The sequence below is a fragment of the Marmota flaviventris genome, chromosome 3, assembly GCF_047511675.1.
Source record: "Marmota flaviventris isolate mMarFla1 chromosome 3, mMarFla1.hap1, whole genome shotgun sequence".
In the NCBI taxonomy this organism is placed as follows: domain Eukaryota; kingdom Metazoa; phylum Chordata; class Mammalia; order Rodentia; family Sciuridae; genus Marmota; species Marmota flaviventris.
This window is the reverse complement of record NC_092500.1, coordinates 121,993,623-122,017,002: the sequence shown is the minus strand read 5'-3', so window position 1 is coordinate 122,017,002 and position 23,380 is coordinate 121,993,623. Positions and strand designations below refer to the sequence as shown.

The following is a 23,380-nucleotide window of genomic DNA, read 5'->3' as shown; positions in this document are numbered from 1 at the left end:
TCTCTTGAAACTACCCCATACGCTTCTCTAAGTCATTTTTCTGTTACTTTAAGAGTTTAAACAGACCAGATCACCCCCTGTAATGTGAAGGAGATTACTTCGGGAGCAGAGAGGAAGTTAGAAGCCTTGTAAGCGTTCCAAATCCCAAATTTTTAGATGTTAGCTTATCAGAACTTGGTTGGTGGTTATAGTTCAAATAGTGAATATCTCATCAAACGACTCATCAAATAATCCTCAAATAATTCTACAAACATTAAAACAATCATCTTGTTAGGAAGTATGAAATTGACTTAACTGTAAGCTACCTGAATCCACCTTGGCATTAATTGGCAAAGACCATCCCATATCATAATAAGAATTTAAAACTTATTAAATTTAAAACCTATTATCTTTTATTACAGCACTCAGTAAAGTTTCCTGACCTCTTATCTCTGCTTTGGACACTGCTGAGTTAAGGGACTGATAGTTCCTATTAAATATCTTTACTCTAAAATAGGCATTACACCGCTTTCATTAAGCCTTGATCATTCGGTTAATTGAGGCTAGAGTGGCACAATTGGATGACTGCTGGGACAGAAAACCCTTCCAAATTGTGCTTAACAAAAGCTGGTCTTGCTCATCTGGAAACAAAGGAATTCTCTGGCTTATTAGAAACTTTGTGCTCATGGTTTGTTTTTATTTATGTTTTGTTTTTAATTTTAATCAGAGCGGTTGCCTGTGCAACACCGCCATCTTGTGTTGGAAATGATTGCACTGTCCAGTCATGGAGGGGGAAAAAAAATTGCAGTTTGGGACAATGCAAGGGACTACTCCTCCTTTCTGCATTCTGTAATATTTAGAATGGAAGAAATCCCCACAGATCGAATTCTGAATGCCCCTGTGTCGCCTACGCAAGATTTCTCTAAGATCCCTCTGAGAGGTAGAGATTGTTCGTCCCCAGAACAAGCCTAAACCTAGAAGACTAGGTGGATTATATATATCTAAATAAAAGAGATTCTCCCAGGACACATGAAAATGAAAGACACCGCAAGAAGCTATACCCTTTCTATTTTATTTTACTTTAACTTTTTTAGAACCCCTGGCATGTTAAGGCTGGCAAAACATGTGACTGGAGAACTGGAGATGCTTAGAAGTTGCTTCAGGGAGTGAAATGAAAGGATGAGATCAGAAAATGCATTAAATGCCCACAACACAGATGAGAAACTTAATTTTTTAGGGCAATGCCTTTTGAGAAATGGTTATCACGCAAATCTTGTTCAACCCTGTACCATGATAAGACTTGGACTTAAAGTCATTCCATATATAATCCACTGGGTTTTGAAGAGTAGGATATTATATACATTCCTGTTCCAGATACAGGATTATTTAGGATTTGAGATAATGTTAACAATCTTCTACCAAATAAAAATATTATAAGCTCGAGACAAGCATTATCTCAAGTTTTCCCTGTAGACAAAGGTATTTGGATTGGATGATTGCTGAGATCATTTCTTTTTTTTTCCTCCGAGTTCTTACTCTGTTACTTGGGTCCATCCACAGTATCCATAAGGAGTGCCTCTGGTTCAGGGTGATCTGGCCCTAAGAGCCCAGGGGTTAGCAGAGTAAGAACCTCCATCTCACTTTAGTTGCACCAAAGCAAGGGATCTGGTCATTCATTTTTTTGAGCTCCTTCTTACACCTGGGGTTCTTCAGATGGCTTGTGTATTTACTCTATATGGTTCTTAAGTTCTACATGTAGGATGTTTTAATCTCCTTCAGGATATGGAAAATTTCTCAAAGACAGGACTGGATCTTTTGCTTTCCACCTCTCAGGGCATCTTGGTGCAGATGTATCTGAGCTTTGCATCTGATTGTATCTCAATATGATATTAAATTATGGACTTCAAGAGATGACAGCAAACTTAGAGAAAACCTGATCCAATTATCTCACTTTTTAAAGATGGGAAATTGGGTATCCAAAATGGGATGAGATTTATTCAATATCATGCAGCTAATTATGGCCAGAAACTCCTGGGGTTCCTGTTTTAACCATGAACAGTGCGTCTTAGCCTCTCTCTCCTCACTGTGGCAGAGAATATGTGTCCTCCTCACTCTAACCTAAAGCATCTAGCCACCTGCTTTAAAAATCTTATGTAAGTGAAGTCTTTGTACTCCATAATAAACATATTTGTTTTAACATAAAAACAATGTTAGAATTTTTTTTTTACTTTTTATCTTTTTTTTTTCTTTTTGCTACTGGGAACTGAGCACAGGAGTGCTCTACTGCTGAACTACATCCCCATTCCTTTTTTTTTTTAATTTTTATTGTTGGTTGTTCAAAACATTACATAGTTCTTGATATATCATATTTCATACTTTGATTCAAGTGGGTTATGAACTCCCATTTTTACCCCGTGTACAGATTGCAGAATCACATCAGTTACACATCCATTGATTTACATATTGCCATACTAGTGTCTGTTGTATTCTGCTGCCTTTCCTATCCTCTACTATCCCCCTTCCCCTCCCCTTCCTTTTTATTTTTTATTATAACAGGGTCTCGCTGAGTTACTGAGGCTGGCCTCAATATTGCTTCAGTTGCCAAGTAGCTGGGATTATAGGTGTGTAACCACCACGCCCAGAGAAAACTTTTTTTCTAATATGGAAAATGGGTACTGAAGGTATAATGGGAAAGAGTCATTTATTTTTCTTGGCATAACGGTGTAATCCTGCAGTCAATAAAAGGTAATTCTGGGTGGAGCACTTGGGGCTTAGCAAAGATGAACATCTTTCAGAGTATGGTTCTGCACCCCCTGAAGCTATGTGAAGGAGGTTAGGGGTCAGAGGCAGGGCAAATAGGGCAGGAGAAAGTCAAGATTCTTTTTTAAAAAATAAATTGTCTTAACAGCTTCATTGAGGTAAAATTCACATACCTTCCAATGCATCCATTTAAAGTATGCAGTTCACTGGTTTTCAGTATAAACATGCAGTGTCTTAAGAAAACAAGTTAGAGAACATAAAGAGTTGTTACAAAGACCCCACCACCACTTAATATCTTTTGGATTGGAAGAAACGGCAATACCTACTTTTAAAATCCAACTGATGTGAACTAAGTGATCTGTAGAGCATTATTAATTCACAGAAGCACCTCCCAACCCCACAAACTGAACCAAAGCTCTGCCTGTGGACCTTAGCTTGGTTTGCTAGGCAGAAGCAATAGACTCCAGAAATTAAACTGCAAAAAAGAGAAGTTCTTGAGTTGAGGGTTGGGGAAAGGAAGAAAAGGCCAGGGAAAGGGTCATAGGTGATTTTAAAAAACACTATAAATTTGGGCTGGGGATGTAGCTCAGTTGGTAGAGTGCTTGCCCTGGGTTCAGTCCCTAGAACTACACACACACACTCAAAAAAACAAAACAAAACAAAAAAAAACCCACCAGAAATTTATCCTAGGACGGCACCTCAGTCTAAATGAGGTTGAGCAATCAGGGCTGGTATCAGAAGTATATGACATTGAGAGATGACACAAGGTGGCAGCCACCAAAGGCTCCTTCACCTTAGGTGAGATGATTTCTCTCTCTGTGCCTCAGTTCCTTTGCCTGTAAAATGGGGTTAATAAAGAGTAGCTACCTTATAGGATGTTTGGGAGAATTATATTTGTTAATATGTATGCCTACATGTGTATATGTGTGTGTGTGTACACACTTACAACAGTATCAGGCACATACTTAGCACCATGTATTTGCTAATGCTAGCATGTAATTTTCATTATAACAAGGATTTTTTAATCTGTTTTGTTCAATGACCTATTCAAGAGACAAGAAACAGTGTCTGGAATGTAGAGATTGCTTGCTAAATATTTGTTCAATGAAGAATTGAAGAACAATTCATATTAGATAATCTGCTGTAATTTCTTGACATCCTTGGGTGTGCTCATTAGGAAAGGCTAACCCTCCAAATGCCTGGAATGACCTAAACCCAGGCGGTACACCCTCTGGCTGCCCTTTTCACCTACCAAGACTTTTATTTACCTCCCTCTTCTCCTAATTTTTAAAATATTTCTTATGTTTTCCTGTTTTCTGCTTTTAACCTCAAAACTTCTAACACTCTTTTCTAAGTCCTGTCTATTGTCCCCTGCCGGATCATTCCTATTAAGTCCTTTTTTTACAACGTGATGACCAAAACCCTAATGTGGCATTCCTGGAAGGAAAGCCCCAGCCAGGAATGTCACAGCTCCAGAGCCTTTTCAGAATTCTCCATCCTCTAATTAGGATGGCCACACATCTCAGCTGCTGCTTTTGACTGCTGCTGTGAGCTGAATGTTGATGCCCATCTTTGTGCTTAGATAATTTCCCTGAGCAGCTAAAACTAATAATCAGTGGTATTTTCAATAGGGCCTTTCCATTTAGTGTGGCTGAGTTATTTTGCACTTCATTTTTTTTTTTAGGTTGAATTTAATTCCTTGTCATGTTTCCTAATTAAGAAGATTTGTGAGATTCATTTTGATTTTTTGAAAAATTCCTTCCCAGGAATGCTTATCTTCGCTTCAGTCAGTGTTTCATCTGCTTATTCTACCTCCTAATTCCTGCTGGGGTTGTTAACGTGTCAGACTTCAACAGCAGGGTTGGTTCTGGGGCCGCCTCATTGTTGGCTCTTTTTCAGACGGAGGCTGGGTCTTTATATTCAAGGCTGATGGGCACAAATGCAGCTTTCTCTCCACTACTCCTTCACCCTCTTTTGGCCCCTAGTCTCTCTTTTTGCGCCTTCTTGCAGGTTCCTGTTTCTTCTTTCTGTCTAACACAGCCTGTCTCTCATATCCATTCCTAGTGCTCCCCAAACGCTGGCTGCAACTGTGATCTCCTAAAACAAAAACAGTTATGATCATAACATTAAAATAATAGTTAATATTGTATCTTGTGTCTCACCACTTCTTTTCTTTTGTTTTCTTCTATCGTCTTAGGGGGTGACTGATCCCCCTCTCCCCTAAGTTCAACTTGCCCTGCTTTTCATTCGTCAACCTGTTTTCTCCATTAGTTTATTTTCATGTTTGCCAATGAGATGTCCCCTCTGCTCTTTTTCTTCTCCTCTCTCCTTTCCCCTAAGGCATTTTCTCCTAACCCTCTTGACATTGGAAGATCTATAAAATACTTAGAATCATTCAAGAATCCCTCTGCTGGGTTTACCATGGCTTAAGATATCTCCACTCAGAACACACAGAGCAAATGTGAAAGATAAAGCCAAATGTCTGACCTTCCTGAGAAAACCAGTGACCATGGTCAGTATACATAGTTTCCACTACTGTGGCATCCTGCCTGGAACAATGATGCAGAGGGAAATGTTCCTGTGCTAGGCACTATGTAACAGGGGGAATGGCAGGCATGACACACAGAAAGTAATCTTCTGAAAGACTGTGAGAGGTTGGGCTCAAACGATGAGGCCATCCTTGAGAAAGCTGTGGGAGAGTGTGGGCCAAGTCATTTTCTATGAGGATATTTGGCAAAGTCCTAGATCCATTACATTTCCTCAGCCAAATGGGGTGGATCCATCACTGGTTGCAAACTAAGATACCTAAAATGGACCAGGCAGGTAATGAGACAGAAAACCCATTTCTAGTGTAAAATGGTCAGAGTGGCTCCATCCAGCTGTTGGCACAGGGGAATACAGTTCCAAGGTGAAACTGGAGTTGCATATAGTGAAGGGTGAAATTTCCCAGTTTTAAAATCGTAGCCATTTTTTTAATCAAAAATTTAAATATTCTCTGTGCATTCATTAAATCTCACCAATTTGTGACCCTAGTACTAAGTAATCATTTGCACAATTCTTTCCCATAATTAACTCTTAAACTCATTAGTTCTAAATCAGTAATAATAAGAAAAAATTAACACTAAAATTTGTACAGCTGTTTTTAGTTCCCTTCATGTTACTTTGGTATATAGCAGTATATTTTAAAGGTTTATCCACCTAATATATATTAATATTCATTGCATTCTCTCTATCCCATTCTCCTATCACTAGCCAGACAACACCAATATCAAGTCTTCAAGGAAATGAAATATAACAGAGAGAGAGAGAGAGAGAGAGAGAGAGAGAGAGAAACACAGAGTTGAAGAAAAGATTGAGGACCTGGTTCTAATCTTCCTAGACTTACTTTATAAAAATCCACTGCACTTTTAAGAAAAAGCTAATTTCTAAATTAATTAAACTGCTGCTATTTACTAGCATTATTCTGATGCCAAAACTTGTTAAAGATAATCACAAAAATGACAGTAGTGATGGAAGATTTTCATTCATTTTAAGTAATTTTTTTCAGTGTTAGGGATTGAATCCCTCATGTGTATGCTTAGTACATGCTCTGCCACTAAACTACACCCCTCAAACCAATTACAAGTACAATTTAATCCTAAATAAGAAAGGAACAAACTGAATCAAGCATGATATTCAAGATATAATTTAACAAAACAGAGGATGAAATGTAAGGATGTAATGGAATGTAAGGATGGTCTGAACATTAGATATATTAGTGTAATTCATTATATTTACTTAGAGTAAAAATAGGAATATAATAATAGTCTAAGAGACAGTTGATAACAATTAATATCCTTTTCCAATTAGAATCTTAGAGTAAACTAGTAATAGAAAGAATTTTTTAAAAGATAATAATGTATTTAAAGAATATATATCATCATCTAGGAGCACAAACTTGTTCTATTGCATTACAACTGAGTGCCAATTATCTAGTTCTACATTATTCAAAAATTTCCTGGTATTTTGGAGAGTGCAATAAGGAAAAAGAAAACTAAATTACTTGCTGGTGATATAATTATCTATATACATTTAAGAGAAAAGCTTATAAACTATTGGAATTAATTAGGTATTTTCACAGTTGAAAATGATAATTACACAAAACTCAATGGTTTTTCTAAATTGCAGCAGCGAAAAATATCTCATTCACAAAAACTGTAAAATATTTACAAACAAATTTCACAATAATTGTGCAAACTTACATGAAAGATATTTTAAAAATACATTTAATGATATAAAAGACCTAGGGTTGAGGTATATACAGCTCAATGGTAGAGCATGTGCTTGGACGTTTGGGACTCTAGGTTCAATTCCAAGCACTGAAACAAACAAAGAAACAAACAAACAAAACACCACCTAATATGTTTAGTGATGTGTTCCTGAATGAGAAGACTCATGATTTTGAAAACTCTAAAAAAAAAAAAAAAGGTCAGGAAAGGAGTTCTTTATGAAAGAACAAATATATTGCTAAGCTATAACAGGCATGGCATAGGAAAAAGCATATATTTAATAGAATAAATAATAAAAATGTTTAAACATGTATGTATATATATACATATATATGCAAATTTTACTTGTGATTAAGAATGGCTCTCCTAGCTGGGTATGGTGGTGCATGCCTGTAATACCAGCAGCTCTGGAGGCTGAGTCAGGAGGATCAAAAATTCAAAGCCAGCCTCGGCACCAGGGAGGCAGTTAGCAAATCAGTGAAACACTGTCTCTAAATAAAATACAAAAATAGGGCTGGGGATGTGGCTCAGTGATTGAGTGCCTGAGTTCAATCCCCAGTACCAAAAAAAAAAAAAAAAAAAAAAAAAGAATGTCTCTTCTAAGTAGTGGGAAAGGAATGAATTTTTGACACAACTGATTAACCACTGGCAAAATTTCTGTAATCTTTTATTGAACAATTTCATTTCTGAGAATTAATTCTAAGGAGGTTAATGGACAAATGTGAAAAAATGCCTGAATGTTTATTGCAGCATATTTTTAAGAGTAAAAAACTGAAAACCACTTAAATATCTATCCACAGTAGATTATTATAAATATGTGGGTACATACCAACTATGGAATGCCATCAGTCTACTTGGAATGGAGGATATCATTAAAAAAATCACTAAATTATGTTAGGTACATGTACTGATATGTAACAATGAAGCCCAATATTATATACAATTATAGTGCACCAAAAACTGATATTTAAAAAAAGGAAAATCAGTCCTTAAATCTATAGGTATTCTTTGATCACTTGAAATATGTATGTGAAAGTATAAACATGTCCAGAAGAATATATAACAAGCTGTTATTTTCATTTTCTATAGGTAAATATTACTTCTTTGCCTTTTCTCTTAGCTCTCTTTACCCAGTAACTAAAGTAGGAGTACATATTGTGCTCATAACTTCAACTTCCTGCAGGAGCTTTGAGACATTCTACCCTAGATAAGAATTACTCTCATAGAACCCTATACTTGCTATACTACTTATGAGCCATATTGTACATTTTTGCTGCTTCTCTAGATTCCAAAATCCATGAAGGCAGTGACTGTGTATTGATCAGTGTCATTTGAGAACCTAGTAATGTCTATTAACTGTCACTTTTTAAACTTTAGTATATGCCAAACAGTGTGCTATCTATACTCATCTTCCAAATAGCCCCCGGTCAAGCTGTGATCAATTTTCAAGCCTGTGTGATTCCTGGCCACTACACTCACTAAAAGGTGCTCAATAAATATCAGTTTTACAGGAAAGAAACACAACCAGCCACAGCTCGGTGGAGGTGTAGCAGTGGAGATCTAGCGCTGGAGGACGATGGTTGGACTAGAAGTCTTTTAAACTCCTTCACAGGCCAGGTATTCCCAAGCCCCGCCCACGAAGACCCGCCCGTGGAAGCCCGGAAGGGAGCGACGGGGGCAGGGCTAGCTTCCGGGAGTGGGGCGGGGCCATCGCTGATTGGCTGGTTTCGGGCGGAAGTCGGGATGTTAGGTGGTCTGAAGACGCTAGCTTGTGACAGGGAGGGGGAGAAGGAAGGCCTGCGTAAACTGTGCTTCTCGGTCCCTACGCTCCCGGGGACCCTTGGAAAACTCACAACACCCCGGCTCCCGCAGCTAGCTCCTTCCCCCAGGCTCTCTCCGCTCGATTTCGCCACCGTTATGTGGGAAGCGAATCCAGTGAGTAGCCGGGCGGGACGGGGCGGACCCAGTGGGCGGGGTTGATGGGAGAGGGGCGGGAGGGGGTTCCCGGGAACTGCCCCCCTCACCCCAGTCAGGCTGGGTGTTTGAGTTCCGATGGCGCCAATGTCCCAGACTTTGTGGAGGGGCTTTTGCCATCTTCAGTCCCTGCCTTTTTTAGTGGTAGAGATAGCTCCGTGGGTTCTTCAACGCGTTTTTTGCTTTCTTTTTCGAGTTATTTATTTTACTTTCGTTGGTTTCTCCACCTTCCTTCCTTCACGGGTCTTTACTTTTTGAAACTTTGTATTTTGCTTTCTAATTGGAATTGCTGGTCGTGGAACCTGTTCTCCCTTTTCCTCAGGAGTACCTTTCAGCCCCACCCCACTAAAGCGAGGGAATTCAACCCCTATGGTTTGAACAGACCCAGGGAGAACAATCAGTACCCCTTTTCCCTTCTTGGTGGAAACCATTTAACACTCGAGGATCAACTGTTTTTTTCCTAAACTACTGGATGGTGAAGTTTTTAGATGTTTTCTTTCAATGGTTAGACCGATGATCTGGAACGTTTTCAACTGCAATTCTGTCTCCTTCCTTGTTTGACTCGGATATTTGCATTATTCCTGCATGTGTTTTGTCTACTTTGTTTTTATCCATTTATTTTTTTAAGGTGCAGCCCTCAAGCAATGGGATCTGTTTGCCAAGAGTATTCCGTTCTTCTCTTGTTACCGTTGAAACCACCTAGTATTATGGCACCTATACACTTTACAACTTAGGAGTTGACAGGGAAAATAACAGAATCATATTTCAAGTTTCTGGACTCAATATGTGAAACTAAGCCATATGCTGAGATAACTGCCAAAATTTACTCTAAAACCCCTCAATATCGATACTTGAATTTTACTACAAATAGTACTCCTCTCTTCTTATTTCTGGAATGTATTTCCAGAGAAGTTAGCTTATCAATACATTCCTTTATGTTTTCATCCAGTAGAAACTAGTGTTTTGGTCAGGATTTGATAGTTGCCTGTTGTGGTTCCATCCCAATCCATCATATAAAAGTAGTCTTCATTGAAGTTTATTTTTTGATTCATACATATAATATTGTAATCAGGTCATATTAAAGGAAAATAATTGCTTGTATTTGACTTTAATAAAAATAATTTGGAATTATGAGAATATGTTCATATATACTTATATTCAGTTTCACCATTATCAATAATCTTCATTTTATATGTTATCTGGACATTTCTATATATGTGTGTGTATATTATAGACGTATTCGGTTTTTATGAGCAGTCTGTTTTGATTCTTCATAACAACAACTTTAGTCATCTTTATATTTGTCTTGCTCAAGGTTACATGTTCTAAATTCTTCACTGTATTGTAAGCTCCAGAGCAGCATGAATTTTTTTTATGCTTACTATAGTATCTTCATCTAGAGAATAGATGCTGGTGCTTAATAAATATTTGTGAATTCATAATAGTGATTGGATCAGTACTGTACTAGGATTCTTTGCTTTTTATGTTCATTTTCTTCCTGTATCACACATACATCAGAATTTACAGATCATTTGTTTGTGAGAATTTTAAATGCATTTGTGAATGTTTCACATTTGGTTTGTAAAATTATGATCCTGTTTCTTTGTAAGAAATGTTCAGTTTTCTCTGAAATTACTTTGATGATTTTTTAAAAAAAAATTTCAGCAGAACAGGCTGACTTTTGTTTAATAGTAATGAACCTTCCATATTTTCTTCTTTTGAACTTTATGGCACCCTCATATAGCTTAATGCTTCTGTTTTTTATTACTTACCAATAATGTTTTTTGTGTGAGCATAGGAACACTGTGAACAAATGAAGTTTACTTTTATTAGCTTACATTTTTTTAAAGATAAATATTCTACTGGGCTTTCTCTAGTAATTTGTTAATTTCTTTTAGTAGAAGGGGTTTCTGGATAGTCTAAATGTGTTCATGGAATAAAAAATCCTAAGTCATATACAACTGGGAAGATTTCAAAATGCCACTAAACAAAAACCATAGTGGATAAATGCAGATGACTTTTGCATTACAAGTCAATGTTAAGTCACTGTTTATCATTCTTTCCATTGAATGAAATAAATGCTGTTTTGTGAAGGAAGGCTATTGTTAACTGCTTTAATTGAAGAATTTTATTTAGTTTATTTCTGTATATTCTGGTAGCATCCATGACCTTAATATACCACCTATGGCCTGCAAATATACCTCCTGTTGCTCCTATTGCAAATATACTTACTTTGTGATATTGCATTCCACTCACAAGTATTCTGATAAAATATTACACTGACCCTGGCCTTGTTCCTAATCAGAATCAGCCTCCCCTTCCCTGTGAAAAGTTTTCAGGAAATGGTTTGAGTGTGGAAAATCACCACTGACCTTTCAACATTTCCTTTGGCATGGTGGAGACCTAAAACAAGGGAACCAAGGAATAAAATAAATTTTATACCTGTCTTCAAATATAAAATTGTGAACTCAGATAATATTTGAAAACAAATATAAGGTCTTTGATGATGCCTTTCACTGACCAGGAACTGTGGGGTAAGCATAAAGTTCTTGCCAAGGTAGGTCAGATTGACAGAAGCAGGAGGCAGTTCTCATATGTGCTCTTGGCATTTCTCTACCCACCTGGGGGAGGGAGCCCATGACTAACATCTCCCAGTTTAGGAAAGTGGTGTAGTCTGTGGGATGAAGTTGGAGGGGTTGCCATCACAGTTTTGACTTTATGTACCCTGATTTTATCCTGCTTCTCACTTTCTCTTTTCTTCCTTGTCTTCTGTCTCTTTGCTGGGATTGGAATAAGTAGTTCCCTGGAATTAAACTAGATAGAAGTTAATTTTAGCTTTTTGTTATTACACTGATGAAGAGAATTATGAACTTACAAACATTTGTTCATGAGTATAAACTGTCAATTTCAAAAATAGTATCTTACTTCATAGAAAGTACTCTTCCAAAATTGTTTTTCATTTATTAACTCATTATTGGAATAATTTGATATGTTAGTTAAGAGAGAAGAAAATGGTTTTCCCAAGATCATGGAGCAAGTAAGCAGTGTGTCAATACCCAAGTCATCTTTACACTGCATTCTGACTCTGCTGGTAACAATGATAACATTTGTTTATAGTGTGATGCTTTTTCTGCAGAGCCAACATCTTCCCTGTTATTTTACATTCATGGCTGTTTCTCACCTACCATTCAATATCTTCTTTTTCTGTTAAACTGCTTGAAAAAATAATCTTACGCTTTTGTCATTCTTACCCATACCTCAGCTCTTTCAGTCTAACTTCTTCCCCTAATACTTGTCAAAAGGTCACCAAGAACTTTGAATCACCACATAAAACAGCAACTTACTTTTATCTTTTAGCAACTTTGATGCAATCACAGGTTTTCCTCAAAACTTTTCCTTTTTGGTGTCCTTGGAATTGTACTCCTTTGGGTTTCTTCTTTTTATGATTTGTCCTTGAATTATAATCCCCCCATGGCTGCATGGCTTTCTGCCCCCGAAATGTCCTACCTTTTATCTTATTTTTTTTTCAGCATATCATTTTTTGGTGAGCTTCAAGGCTTGAAAATATTACTATAATAAATATTCCTGCCAGGTGTTCATCTTTAGTCCTAAGTTCGTCTGAGCAAGGTGGTGGACAACTCTATTGGATGTCCTCTAATAGTACAAACTTAGGATGTGTGAACCAAAATGACTCAGACATTAATTCATTTATTCATTTCACTCAGCAAATAATGTAAGTATCTAACACATGAGAAAGAAACACTATTTTAGATATTAGGGATGGGGGATATAAACATGGATCAAATCAGAACCTACTCCTGAGGGGGCTTGCAGTATAGTTTTGGGAGAGAAAGTGATATCTGAGTACTTCAAGCGTTCATTGAAATGATTTATATTTAAACTAGCTCTTTAAATTATAGAAATGGTCTTATGGGAATATCAAAGGAAGCAAAATAACCAAAGCCTATGAAAGTAAAAGAGAATGGCAAGTACAGTTTGAATAAAGGAATGAAGTGGAGAAAGTACAGATCTCATGATTAATTTCTCAGTATGGGCATTATTAGAGAATGAAGATGGAAAGGTATGGGCAGTGGTAACTAACATGGAATTTTTCTTTTGAGTCTGGCAGTATATTATACAGAGATACTCACAGACTGAGTTGAGAACGGAGGTAGGATGTGTTCCTGGAAATAACAGTTCTTTAGGAAACATAGTATCTATGAAGATGTGTTCCTGACAGTGTAATTTATTACAGGACCAATCAACAATTCCTTTAATCATATCTTTCTTTTCTTGAAATTCTTTGTAACTGTTCTAACAGTGATTAGCTAAGCTTAAAGTATGACCTATATCTATCTGAGGCTCAAAACAAATTATTTTCTGGGAAATAGAAATCCTTTACCTGGGAGATAAGATGTTAATGACAAAGTAGCCACACAAGAGTGGACTTTTTGGGGTCTGGGGCAGTGCTAAGTAAGGTATGTCTTTACCTGAATCATCTAATACTTCTATTTTGAGGAAATTATTAAATTATTTTTTAGTGATGATACCAAGGTTCAAAGTTTGGTGAACTTTATGAATTTAAGGGATCCAGGTTTTAAACATAGAACTTTCCAGTTGTAGCATACATACTTCCTAGTCTAACAAAGGATATAAGATATGTGGTGAGTAGAAAAGGATCTTTGAGGATAATCACAGGGAGTCAGGGATTAAAAGAAAATTCTTAAACTTCAAGAAATACTTGGTTTTTGGCACAGGCAACCAGAAACTGAGATGTATTTTCACTGATATGAGAAAATTTAGAAAGGGGGAAGATGGGAGGATATCAAGAATTTGGTTTTGGGCCCATTAGGTTCAGTGTGCTCATATGATTTGGATATGGTCTAATTGTATCCACCAAAGGCACATGTGTTAAAGGCTTGGTCCCCAGGATGGCACTGTTGGGTCATTTAAGAGATGGGACCTAGTGAGAGGCCCTTACGTCAGTGGGGCATAAGGAGTTCATATAACCCCTTAAGTTTCTGTAAGAAGGTAGTTATGAAAGGAGAAAGCATGGCCCATTTCATCCCCTTTGTTCCTAGTTTGGGATATATTCCTTGCTCTTGAGTGCTCCCTCCATTGCCGTCTACCATCCACCATTGGTGAAGAGGCCCTCACCAGATCTGAACTGGTACTGGTGTCTTGCTCTTGAACCTTTAAAACTGTAAACTTTTTATAGGTTGAAGTATATTGTAACAGTGATGAAAAGCTGACGTATTTGTGCACCTCTGAAACATCAAGTATTGAAGTGAGGAAGGCAGTTGAATAGGTAGGTAAATGGAGAAGACTATAGACTATTGAAATTTAGGCCTCAGCTTTTATAGATAGCCTTTAAAATCATCAGAGTATATGAGATCTCTAGGAAGGTGTTTTTCAAATGTTCAGCACCCATGCAGACTACTAAATAATAAAGCAGTATTTAAAAAACGGACTTTTTTATTATCATTGAAAATGGCCATTTTTTTGTAGCCCTTCATGAAGTAACTATGTCTAATTTGATTATAGGTAGCTTGAAATGTAGGTTAGACTCAGATGTTTTGATTTTTTTTACCCTATATTTCTACTAGATTAGGAAATCTCATTCCACAATTATAGATTATCACTATTTATAACCTGTGTTTCCTGGCTTTGAGATGTTTTGAACTATCAAGATCAAACAGAGCCTGAGAAGGTGAAGGATTTCTCCCTGAAGACGATTTCTAGTGCTCTGTCAGTTGCCAAACTGACACTTATAATGTTAAACAATAGGTATGAATGTTTTAACCAGGCTGAATATTTGGAAAATAGGAGCAAATGGATTCTTAAGTCATTTTTTGACTCCATCATTTTCTACAAAGTGTTTCCTCATGTTTTATTGTAACATTTGAATGTATTCTTTATATATTCACAATAATGTTACTAGCCTCAGTCCCCCATGAGTGAAGAAAACCATTAGATTTGGAGAAGGAATCAGACTGGAGCAGTGGAAACATTTGTACCATAGTTTGGTGACTTCGAAATCTGATCTCTTATTCTCAGCATTAAAAATTGGGGTGTTTTGACCCTGAAATAGTAGTTTCAGGTTATTTACAATTCTAAATCTATCTCCACTCTCCTCCATGTAAGCAAGTCTCTAAAAATCATAGGATGACTTTGTTGTTATTAATCAGCATTATGAAAAAATTTATCTGATTCCTCATTTCAAAAACTCATGTCAGCACTTTTGTTTTTGGCAGTTAGCAAATTCAAGTAGGAAGGAGAGTAATCTTGCAAACATTGCCATTTCTTTCCACATCTGAGAGTACAAACCATTGTCAAGATTTGATGATATTCAATTTCCATTATTTCCTTCAACACTCACTTATAATCAGAAGGCATATTTTTGTCTCCTAACTGTTCCATATGTTTAAAGGATCTTTTAGTTATAGCAGCACATTTTCTTGCTATCTGTATATATAGCTTATGCTCTGTTAGTTTTGAATGTTAGACCTGTTTCAGCCTGTGCCACAGCTTATAAAAAATGTTATTGTCTAAATGAAAACTGTCTTCCCTTATACTATGGATTTTCACTGATAAGCAGAACAAAAAGTCGTTGAGTACTTTTACCTTAATACATATTGTACATATGTCAAGGACTAATTCATATTTTCTCCACAAATAGTTGGTTCAATTATTAAACAGAATATACACGGAAACCCTCATGTGGTAGTAATTGCTCTCCATATCATTTGTCATTGACAGTATATGATATCCAACAGAATCATTTAGTAAAGAAATTTTTCCAGTTATTTCCCCCAGGCATAAAATTTGAATTTACAAGCTTCTCAGAAGTATCAAGATTTTATCTGTTTAAGCTGAGGAGGAGCCCTTTTATCTTGATAGGTTTTTTTGTCCTTGCTAACAAAGCAAGTGGATTTTGTGCTTTGTGTGCAAAAGATGTGAAAGATAACTTGGTTTTATTCCCCCATATTTAGTGACTACTAGGTAATAAGAACCAACCAAAAAGATCAAACATAATAAAATTTTACAGTGAGTGATAGCTTTAAAGAAAGTAGATTTTCATGAAAGTCTTCATTAATTTTAAATTTTAATTGTGTGAAGTGTATATGAACAAATTTCTTTCATTACTTTTGTATCCAAAAATGCCCTTGAACTTTCTTATAATCCCTGAGGAATTATTAGCACATTATAGTTATACATAATATTAGATTTGTTTTGACAAAATCATACATGCATAGAATTTGATTTATTCCATTTCAGTCCCTGGTCCTCCTCTTTCCCCATAGTTTCCTTTCTGAGGACTCTGTTTTAAGAATGCCACAAAAGGAAAAAAAGGGGGCTAGTCCTCAGGAGCTCTAAATATTACAGGCTAAGTAGAAGTTAAGGAACGAAGGCTTTGAGAATTTGTGGACAAAGATATAACAATCTGGAGAGTGTGCTGTCATGGACCAAGAGAAGAGTAATTTAGGACAGGGATTAAAATTATAAAATGTTACTGAGAGTTTAAGGTGGGGAGTGAAATTTTTGTATAGGATTTAATTTCATGAAGCTTATCACAAACTCTAACGAGAAAGTTGTTTTTGTTTGGTCAGTTTTTGTTTTGTTCATTTGTTTGTTTTAATTTTAATTTGGATTGAGAGAAGTTAGGCCAGAAGTTAGAAAAGTTAAATTGGAGTGGATGTGAGAGTGCATAGAAAGTGAAGAAATGAAGTGCAGTGTGTATGGACAAACAAGTGTTACAGTTACTAAGCCACTGAAGAAGATAAAATTGAATCCTAAACGTACCCAATCTGAAAGAAGGTAGCAAAACATTAAACAGGGAACAAAGAACAGGTGGTACCCAAACTAGCAAATAGCAAGATGATAAACTTAAACCTAACCGTATCAATAATTGTGCTGTAAGTAAATGCTCTGAGCACCCCAATTAAAAGACAGATTGGATTAACAATAAGATCTAAATATAAGTTTTCTGCAAGAAGCACATTTTGAGTGTAAATACACAAACAGGATAGAACTAAATAAAGATATAATGTTGACACTATTCAAGAAAAAGCTTCAGTGATATGAAAGTAGATTTCAGAGATAATATCGTAAGATATTATTAGATAAAAAATATCATTTCCTGGGGCTGGGGTTTTGGCTCAGTGGTAGAGTGTGCGCCTAGCGCGTGTAAGGCCCTGGGTTCGATCCTAGCACCACATAAAAATAAATAAAATAAAGGTACTGTGTCCAACTCCAACTAAAAAATAAATATTAAAAAAGTAATTTCCTAATGATAAAGAGGTCAGTTAATCAATAACAATAACAAACATTTATATACCTAGTAATAGAACTTCAAATTATGTGACACAAAATTAATGGGGGCTGGGATTGTGGCTTAGTGGTAGAGCGTTTGACAGCAAAAAAATCTTCAGCACCACGTAAAAAACAAAAATAAATAAAGATATTGTGTTCAACTACAACTAAAAAGTAAATATATTAAAAAAACTAATGGAATGTTAATAGAGAAGAATCGCCCATTGTGGTAGACTTCAATAGTTCTTTCTCACTGACTGAAGGATTAAATAGATAGAAAATAATAAATGCTAGAGAAAACTGTAACAACGCTATCAACTTGACCTAATTGACATTTGTAGAACATTCTGTCCTCCAAAGTTTGAATGTGTTTGTTTGTTTTACCAACTAAAAAATAGAACATTTAATAAGATAGATCATATTCAGGGCCATAAACCATGTCTCCAATAAAATGTGCTTTTAGACCAAAATTGAATTAAGCTAGGATTAATAACTGAAAGATACCTGTGAAATTTTCAAGTATTTGGTAAATAAATAACAGTTTAACCCAATGGGCCAAAGAACTAAAAAAGGGGAAATATTATGAAAACATAGCCTATCAAGTTTGTAAAATGCTGTGAAAACAGTTGAGAGGGAAATTTATAGCTAAAAGAAGAAATGTCACAAATCAAATGACCACAACTTCCTTTTGAAGGAACAAGAAAAAAACTCAAGAGCAAGGAACTGAAAGGTTAGAGTAGAAATCATCAAAACTGAAAACAGTAGTGAGAATTAATGAAATCAAAAGCTGGTTATTTGTGAGCATCAGTACTATTGATGAATTTCTAGACAGACATCAGGAGAAAAAGAAAACACAAATTACTATATTGAGAGTAAGAGAAGTCATATCTCACATACTCTAAAGACATTGAAAGAATAATAAGGATAATAATAAGGATACAACTTTATAGTCAATCAGTATGACAACTTGGATGAACTGGACACACTCCTATAAAGACGTGAACTACCAAAGCTTGTTTAAGAAGTAGTTCACATTATTTAAAGAATTTCAATTTGTAGAAAAAACCTACTTTCAAAGAAAACTCCAGGCCCGGGAAGTTTCACTGACTAATTCTACCAAGTTTTTAAGGAAGAAGTAATACTAACTCTATACATAGTTATGGAAAATTAAGGTGTAGGTAATATTTTGTAATGGAGTACAATATATCAAAACCAGCCAAAGAAAGCTACAAACACAAATGCAAAAATTCTAAGAAGAAATTTGGCAAAATGAATGTAACAGTATATAGAAGAATTAATACATCATGACCCAGATGTTGAAAAATGCAAGGTTGTTTTAATATTTGAACAACAATTGTGTAATCACCATATAAAATAAAATAAATGATTGTTTCAATACATGCAGAAAAAATATTTGACAGAATTTATTTATTTATTTATTTATTTTGGTGCTATGGATTGAATCCAGACATACTCTATTAATAAGCTATATCTGCAGCTCTTTTTACTTTTTGTTTTGAGACAGGTGTCACTAGTTGCCCATACTGGCTTTGAACTTGCTATCCTCCTGCCTCAGCCTTCCCAGTAGCTGGGATAATAAGTGTGTGCCATTGGCAATTGGTCAGCAGTATGTGAAATTTTTCATTGTAATGACTTGCACATCTTCTATTGAATTATACCTAAATATTCTGTTCTTTTGGTGTTTCAAGTAGAATTTAAATTTTTTGAATATTCCTTGTTAATGTATGTGTATATAATTGAGACAGATACAGATGTATATAATTGAGACAGATCTTGTGTGTTGATGAACTTGTTTAATGGTTCTGTTTTTTAACTGTATTCCGAAGAAGTATCTACATAAAATTATGCCATCTGCCAAGAGATAGTTTTACTCTTTCCTTTCCATTCTTGATGCATTTTATTTCTTTTTCTTGGATAATTGCCATGGTTAGCACTTTCTTTTTTCTTTTTTTTATTTTTTTAAAGAGAGAGTGAAAGAGGGAGAGAGAGAGACAGAGAATTTTAATATTTATTTTTTAGTTATTGGCGGACACAACATCTTTGTTTTGTATGTGGTGCTGAGGATGGAACCCGGGCCGCACGCATGCCAGGCAAGCGCGCTACCGCTTGAGCCACATCCCCAGCCCCATGGTTAGCACTTTCAGTACAATGTTAAATAGAGGAGGTTGTTATGCTCGAATTCGGGACCCCCCAAAAGACCACCAGAGACCAAGATCGATGTAAACAGCAAAGAGGTGTTTATTGGGAGCTAGCTAGGTCCTCCGCACACACACACAGCAACTGGTGACACTGAGAGGCCCCGAGCCCAGGGTTTGCAGCAGTTTTATACACAGTTTGGAGAAGGCAGGGACCCCCACATACATCATAGCATCTCTTAGCAAATCATCACACACCGCCGGAAAATCAAATAACAACTCTAAAACATGATTAGCACATTTACTGGCGGGAACAGGTTGGGTAGGGGTGATTGGCTACTACAAGAGGGGGATTCATTTGAACTGATTGGTTTAAGCCAAGAGGGGTGTTCCTGCTGAACTACATGGTTTCCCAACACCATAAACTACTGGGAGGGTCATCTGGCATCCAGATGACCTGTCTCATGCTGATTGGTGGCTGCTAGGGAGTTGCTATCTGTATAGCCTGACTGAGTCAGGGACACCTGGCACAGCAGATTTCTCCTGTTATTTGTAGATAAACAACTTAGCAGGGTGGGAATGTGCCTAGGAGTGCTCTGTGGGTCTTTTCAAGGACAAAGGTCATGTCCCTTCCTTGGACAGGCTTTGCTCTGAGGTAGAGGCTGGTTTTTCAGAGGTAAGAACAAACATTCTTGTTTCCACTTTTAGGGGAAATATATTGTTTTTCAATAGCAAGCTTTAGCTCTGGATTTTTGTAAATGCTGTCTATCAAGTTGGGGAAATTTCATTCTGTTTCTAGTTTGTTGATTATTTTCATTGGATTTTGTTGAATTATTTTTGTCTGCATTGAGATGATGTTAATTTTTTTTGTTCCATTAATATGCATATATCTTAGTCTGCTCAATGATCATAACAGAATACCATAGACTGGGGGCTTATCAACTTCAGAAATTTATTTCTTATAATTCTATAAGCTGTGAAATGAAAAATCAAATTTGTATATGCTGGGGACCTTTTATTCTGGTTCATACATGGTTGTCTTTTAGTGTCCTTATGTACCAGAAGGGACAGGGAGGGAAGTTGTCTCTGGGGTGTTTGTGTGTGTGTGTGTGTGTGTGTGTGTGTGTGTTGTTTTGTACTGGCCACTCTATCACTTGCCTATATCCCCAGACCTTTTTATTTTTTATTTTAAGACAGGGTCTAAGTTGCCTATACTAGCTTTCAAATCTTCCTGCCTCAACCTCCCTAGTCACTGATATTACAAGCCTGTGTTTTGTATGGTTATTAATCCCATCCATGAGGGCTCTGCCCTCTTACTTAATCATTTCCTAAAGGCCTTACCTCCAAATATCATTGTGGTTAAAATTGGGATTAAAATTTGAAATTATAAATGTTTGGGGAGACATAGATATTCAGTCTATAGCATTCTGCCCCTCGCCTCCCCAAACTTCAAGTCACTCTTACATGCAAAATGCATTCTCTTCATCCCATTTACCCCCCAAAGTCTTAACTCATTCTATAAAGTTTAAAGTTTGACTTCTCATCTCAATATCTTCTAAATCAGATATGGGTGAGGGGTGAGACTCAAGGTGTGATTCTTGAGGCAAATTCTCCTCCAGTTAGTACTCTCTGAAACCAAATGTTATGTGTTGCCAAGTTGCAGTAGTATGATAGGATAGACATTCCCTTTATAGGTATAGGATAGGCATACCCATTCTAAAAGGGAGATAAAAGAAAGAAGAACGAGGTCTCTAGAAAGCTCAGAGATCTTAAGACTGATGAATAATTCTCTTTGGCTTGATGCTGTGCATTTTAGGCCCACTGAGCTTTGGTTAGTCCTGCCCTTGTGACTTTGGGGAGAGGCCATCTGATTTTAAAAGTAAGATGATGGTTTCCCTTGTGAAAGGAGGAAGCCAGCCCTGATCCTTGAATGACCTCCAGGGTCATTCTTTGCTAATTTTGAAGGATTGCACATATTTGAAGCTGAATAGCTTTAGGGTTCCATCCTGTAAAGTCGGAGAAGACTAACAGCCCTTCCTTCATTCCTTCTTGTCTTTCTTCCTCAGTTCAAACTGGCAATTTTCCTTTGTGGTGGCTTATTAAATCTGCTATGACACACACACCCATACTAATCTTTTCAAACGGACATTTGGCGACACACTTAATGTGGTCTTCTGAACAGGTTTTCTCAATTATTTTCTATGTGGATAGGTTAAGAATTTTCTAAATAACCAACAGCTCCCTTTTACTTAACAGTTCTTTCAGTTAGTGCAGGCTCTTTTGAGCATGCACCTCTAAACTCTAATAGCTTCTACCTGTTTCCCAGCATCAGAGTTGATTTTACATTTTTAGGTATTTGTTTTAGTAGCATCTCATTTCTGGTACCAATTTCTCTCTTAGCCATTTGAGCTGGTATAACCATAGACTGGGTGGTTTATAAATAACGATTTAGTGTTCACTGTTGTAGAGCTCTGGCATATTCAGTGTGTTGTGAAGACCTTTTTCCTGATTTATAGATGGCCATACATCCTTGTTACTGCTGTTGACCGGTGATGAGTCCTTGCTTCCCCAATGTTGAAGAATAACACCAGAGAAGCATGCCGAGGCAAGGTCAGAGTGGAAAGTAGAAGTTTATTAAAGGACAGCAGAAAAGACTTCTCCTGGAGGAAGAAGGGGACCCAAGAGATGGAATCCATGGAAGTGCGGTTGTTTTCCCTTTTTATAGTTCTTTCAGTGATGGGATGTAGGTGGGAAGGCCCGAGGGGTGGGACACAGGTGGGCCAAAGAAGTAATCTGGTCTGGAAGGACTTCTGAGTCAGCACCTTCAAGTTTGCTGGGGGCTGTTCATTAACACTTCTTTGGGATGGGCTCTGGCCTTGGGCTTTTGGGGGACTTCATTAACATTCCAAGAGTTGTTCAACTTTTCCCATAATTCATTCTAAACATGGCCTCCATTTTGGATCTTACTTGATATTAGACTGATTTACCTAACTACACTGACTACCTAACTTTAAATCTGGCTTCATCCTCACCTGGTAAAAGGAACAAAGGGTACCCCAGAGTGTACTGATCCCATTCATGAGGATAAGCCCTTGTGACCTAATCACCTCTCAAAGGCCCCATCTAAATACCACCAATTGGGGCTAGGATCTTAGCATATGAATTCTGGGAAACACAACTTGTAGTAATATATTATTTATTTGTTTATTTATTTATGGGGGAAGGAGTAATGTAAACCAGCCTTGCCAATCTCATTTGTAATATATATTCCAATTTATATGTTGCTGTGTTGCCAAAAGCTCAGTCCTTGCCTCTGTTGCCAATTTAATAATGAGGACATGATTTTGAGAAAAAGGAAAAGGTTTTATTGCTTTGCTAACAATAAACTCAAGTCCCAAAGGCTCTGTTCTGCCCTTCAGCAGGAACAGGGAGCTTTTAAAAAGGTGACTCAAAGGCTGTATTCCATGTATTCTCTGTCTGGAGTTGTAATTCACTTGTTAATTTGGGAGATAGTCATTTCTGAGATCCTCTGGTACTATCCCCAAAGTCTGGATTACTTTGTTCCTATGGTGAGTATGTACTGGGGACAAATAACTTTGCCTCCATCCCAAAGAAAGGCAATCCTGTTTCCCCTTAGGGAGTGAGTGGGAGAGATTAGGGAGGAGTAGGGAGAGAGAAAGAGAAAGAAATGTCTATTTTAAAAATAAGTTTCAGTGGCAGATCAACAAGGGTTATATTCGAAACATAAAGTGAACCACTGTTACAGCTGGATTCCTTTTGTTGAGGACCCTCTTGTCCCCAATATTCATAAGAGATAATAGTGTCTAGTTTTGTTGTATTGTGATGTCTTTTTCTGGTTTTGTGTCAGGGTGCTATCAACCTTATAGAATGAGTTGAGAAGTGGTCCTTTCTGTACTGTTTTTTCGGAGA

At 36.8% G+C, this 23,380-nt stretch overlaps 1 protein-coding gene across 11 annotated transcripts in view; it reads left to right on the top strand.

The window, feature by feature from the left end:
• Positions 1-8,743: 8,743 nt before the first annotated feature.
• Parp11 (poly(ADP-ribose) polymerase family member 11) overlaps positions 8,744-23,380 on the top strand; it is a 56,952-nt gene continuing 42,315 nt past the window's right edge. For 3 of the 11 annotated variants that reach the window (XM_071610332.1, XM_071610329.1, XM_071610331.1), the window contains exons 1-2: positions 8,853-8,942; positions 21,967-22,150. Coding sequence is in view for 1 of the 11 variants with exons in the window: in XM_027951186.2 (XP_027806987.2) it covers positions 8,751-8,942 (192 nt within the window). In the remaining 10 variants the exon portion in view is untranslated. Of the gene's footprint in view, positions 8,943-21,966; positions 22,156-23,380 lie in introns of all 11 variants that reach the window. The other 8 variants (XM_071610333.1, XM_071610330.1, XM_071610334.1 and 5 more) reach the window with 6 other exon arrangements.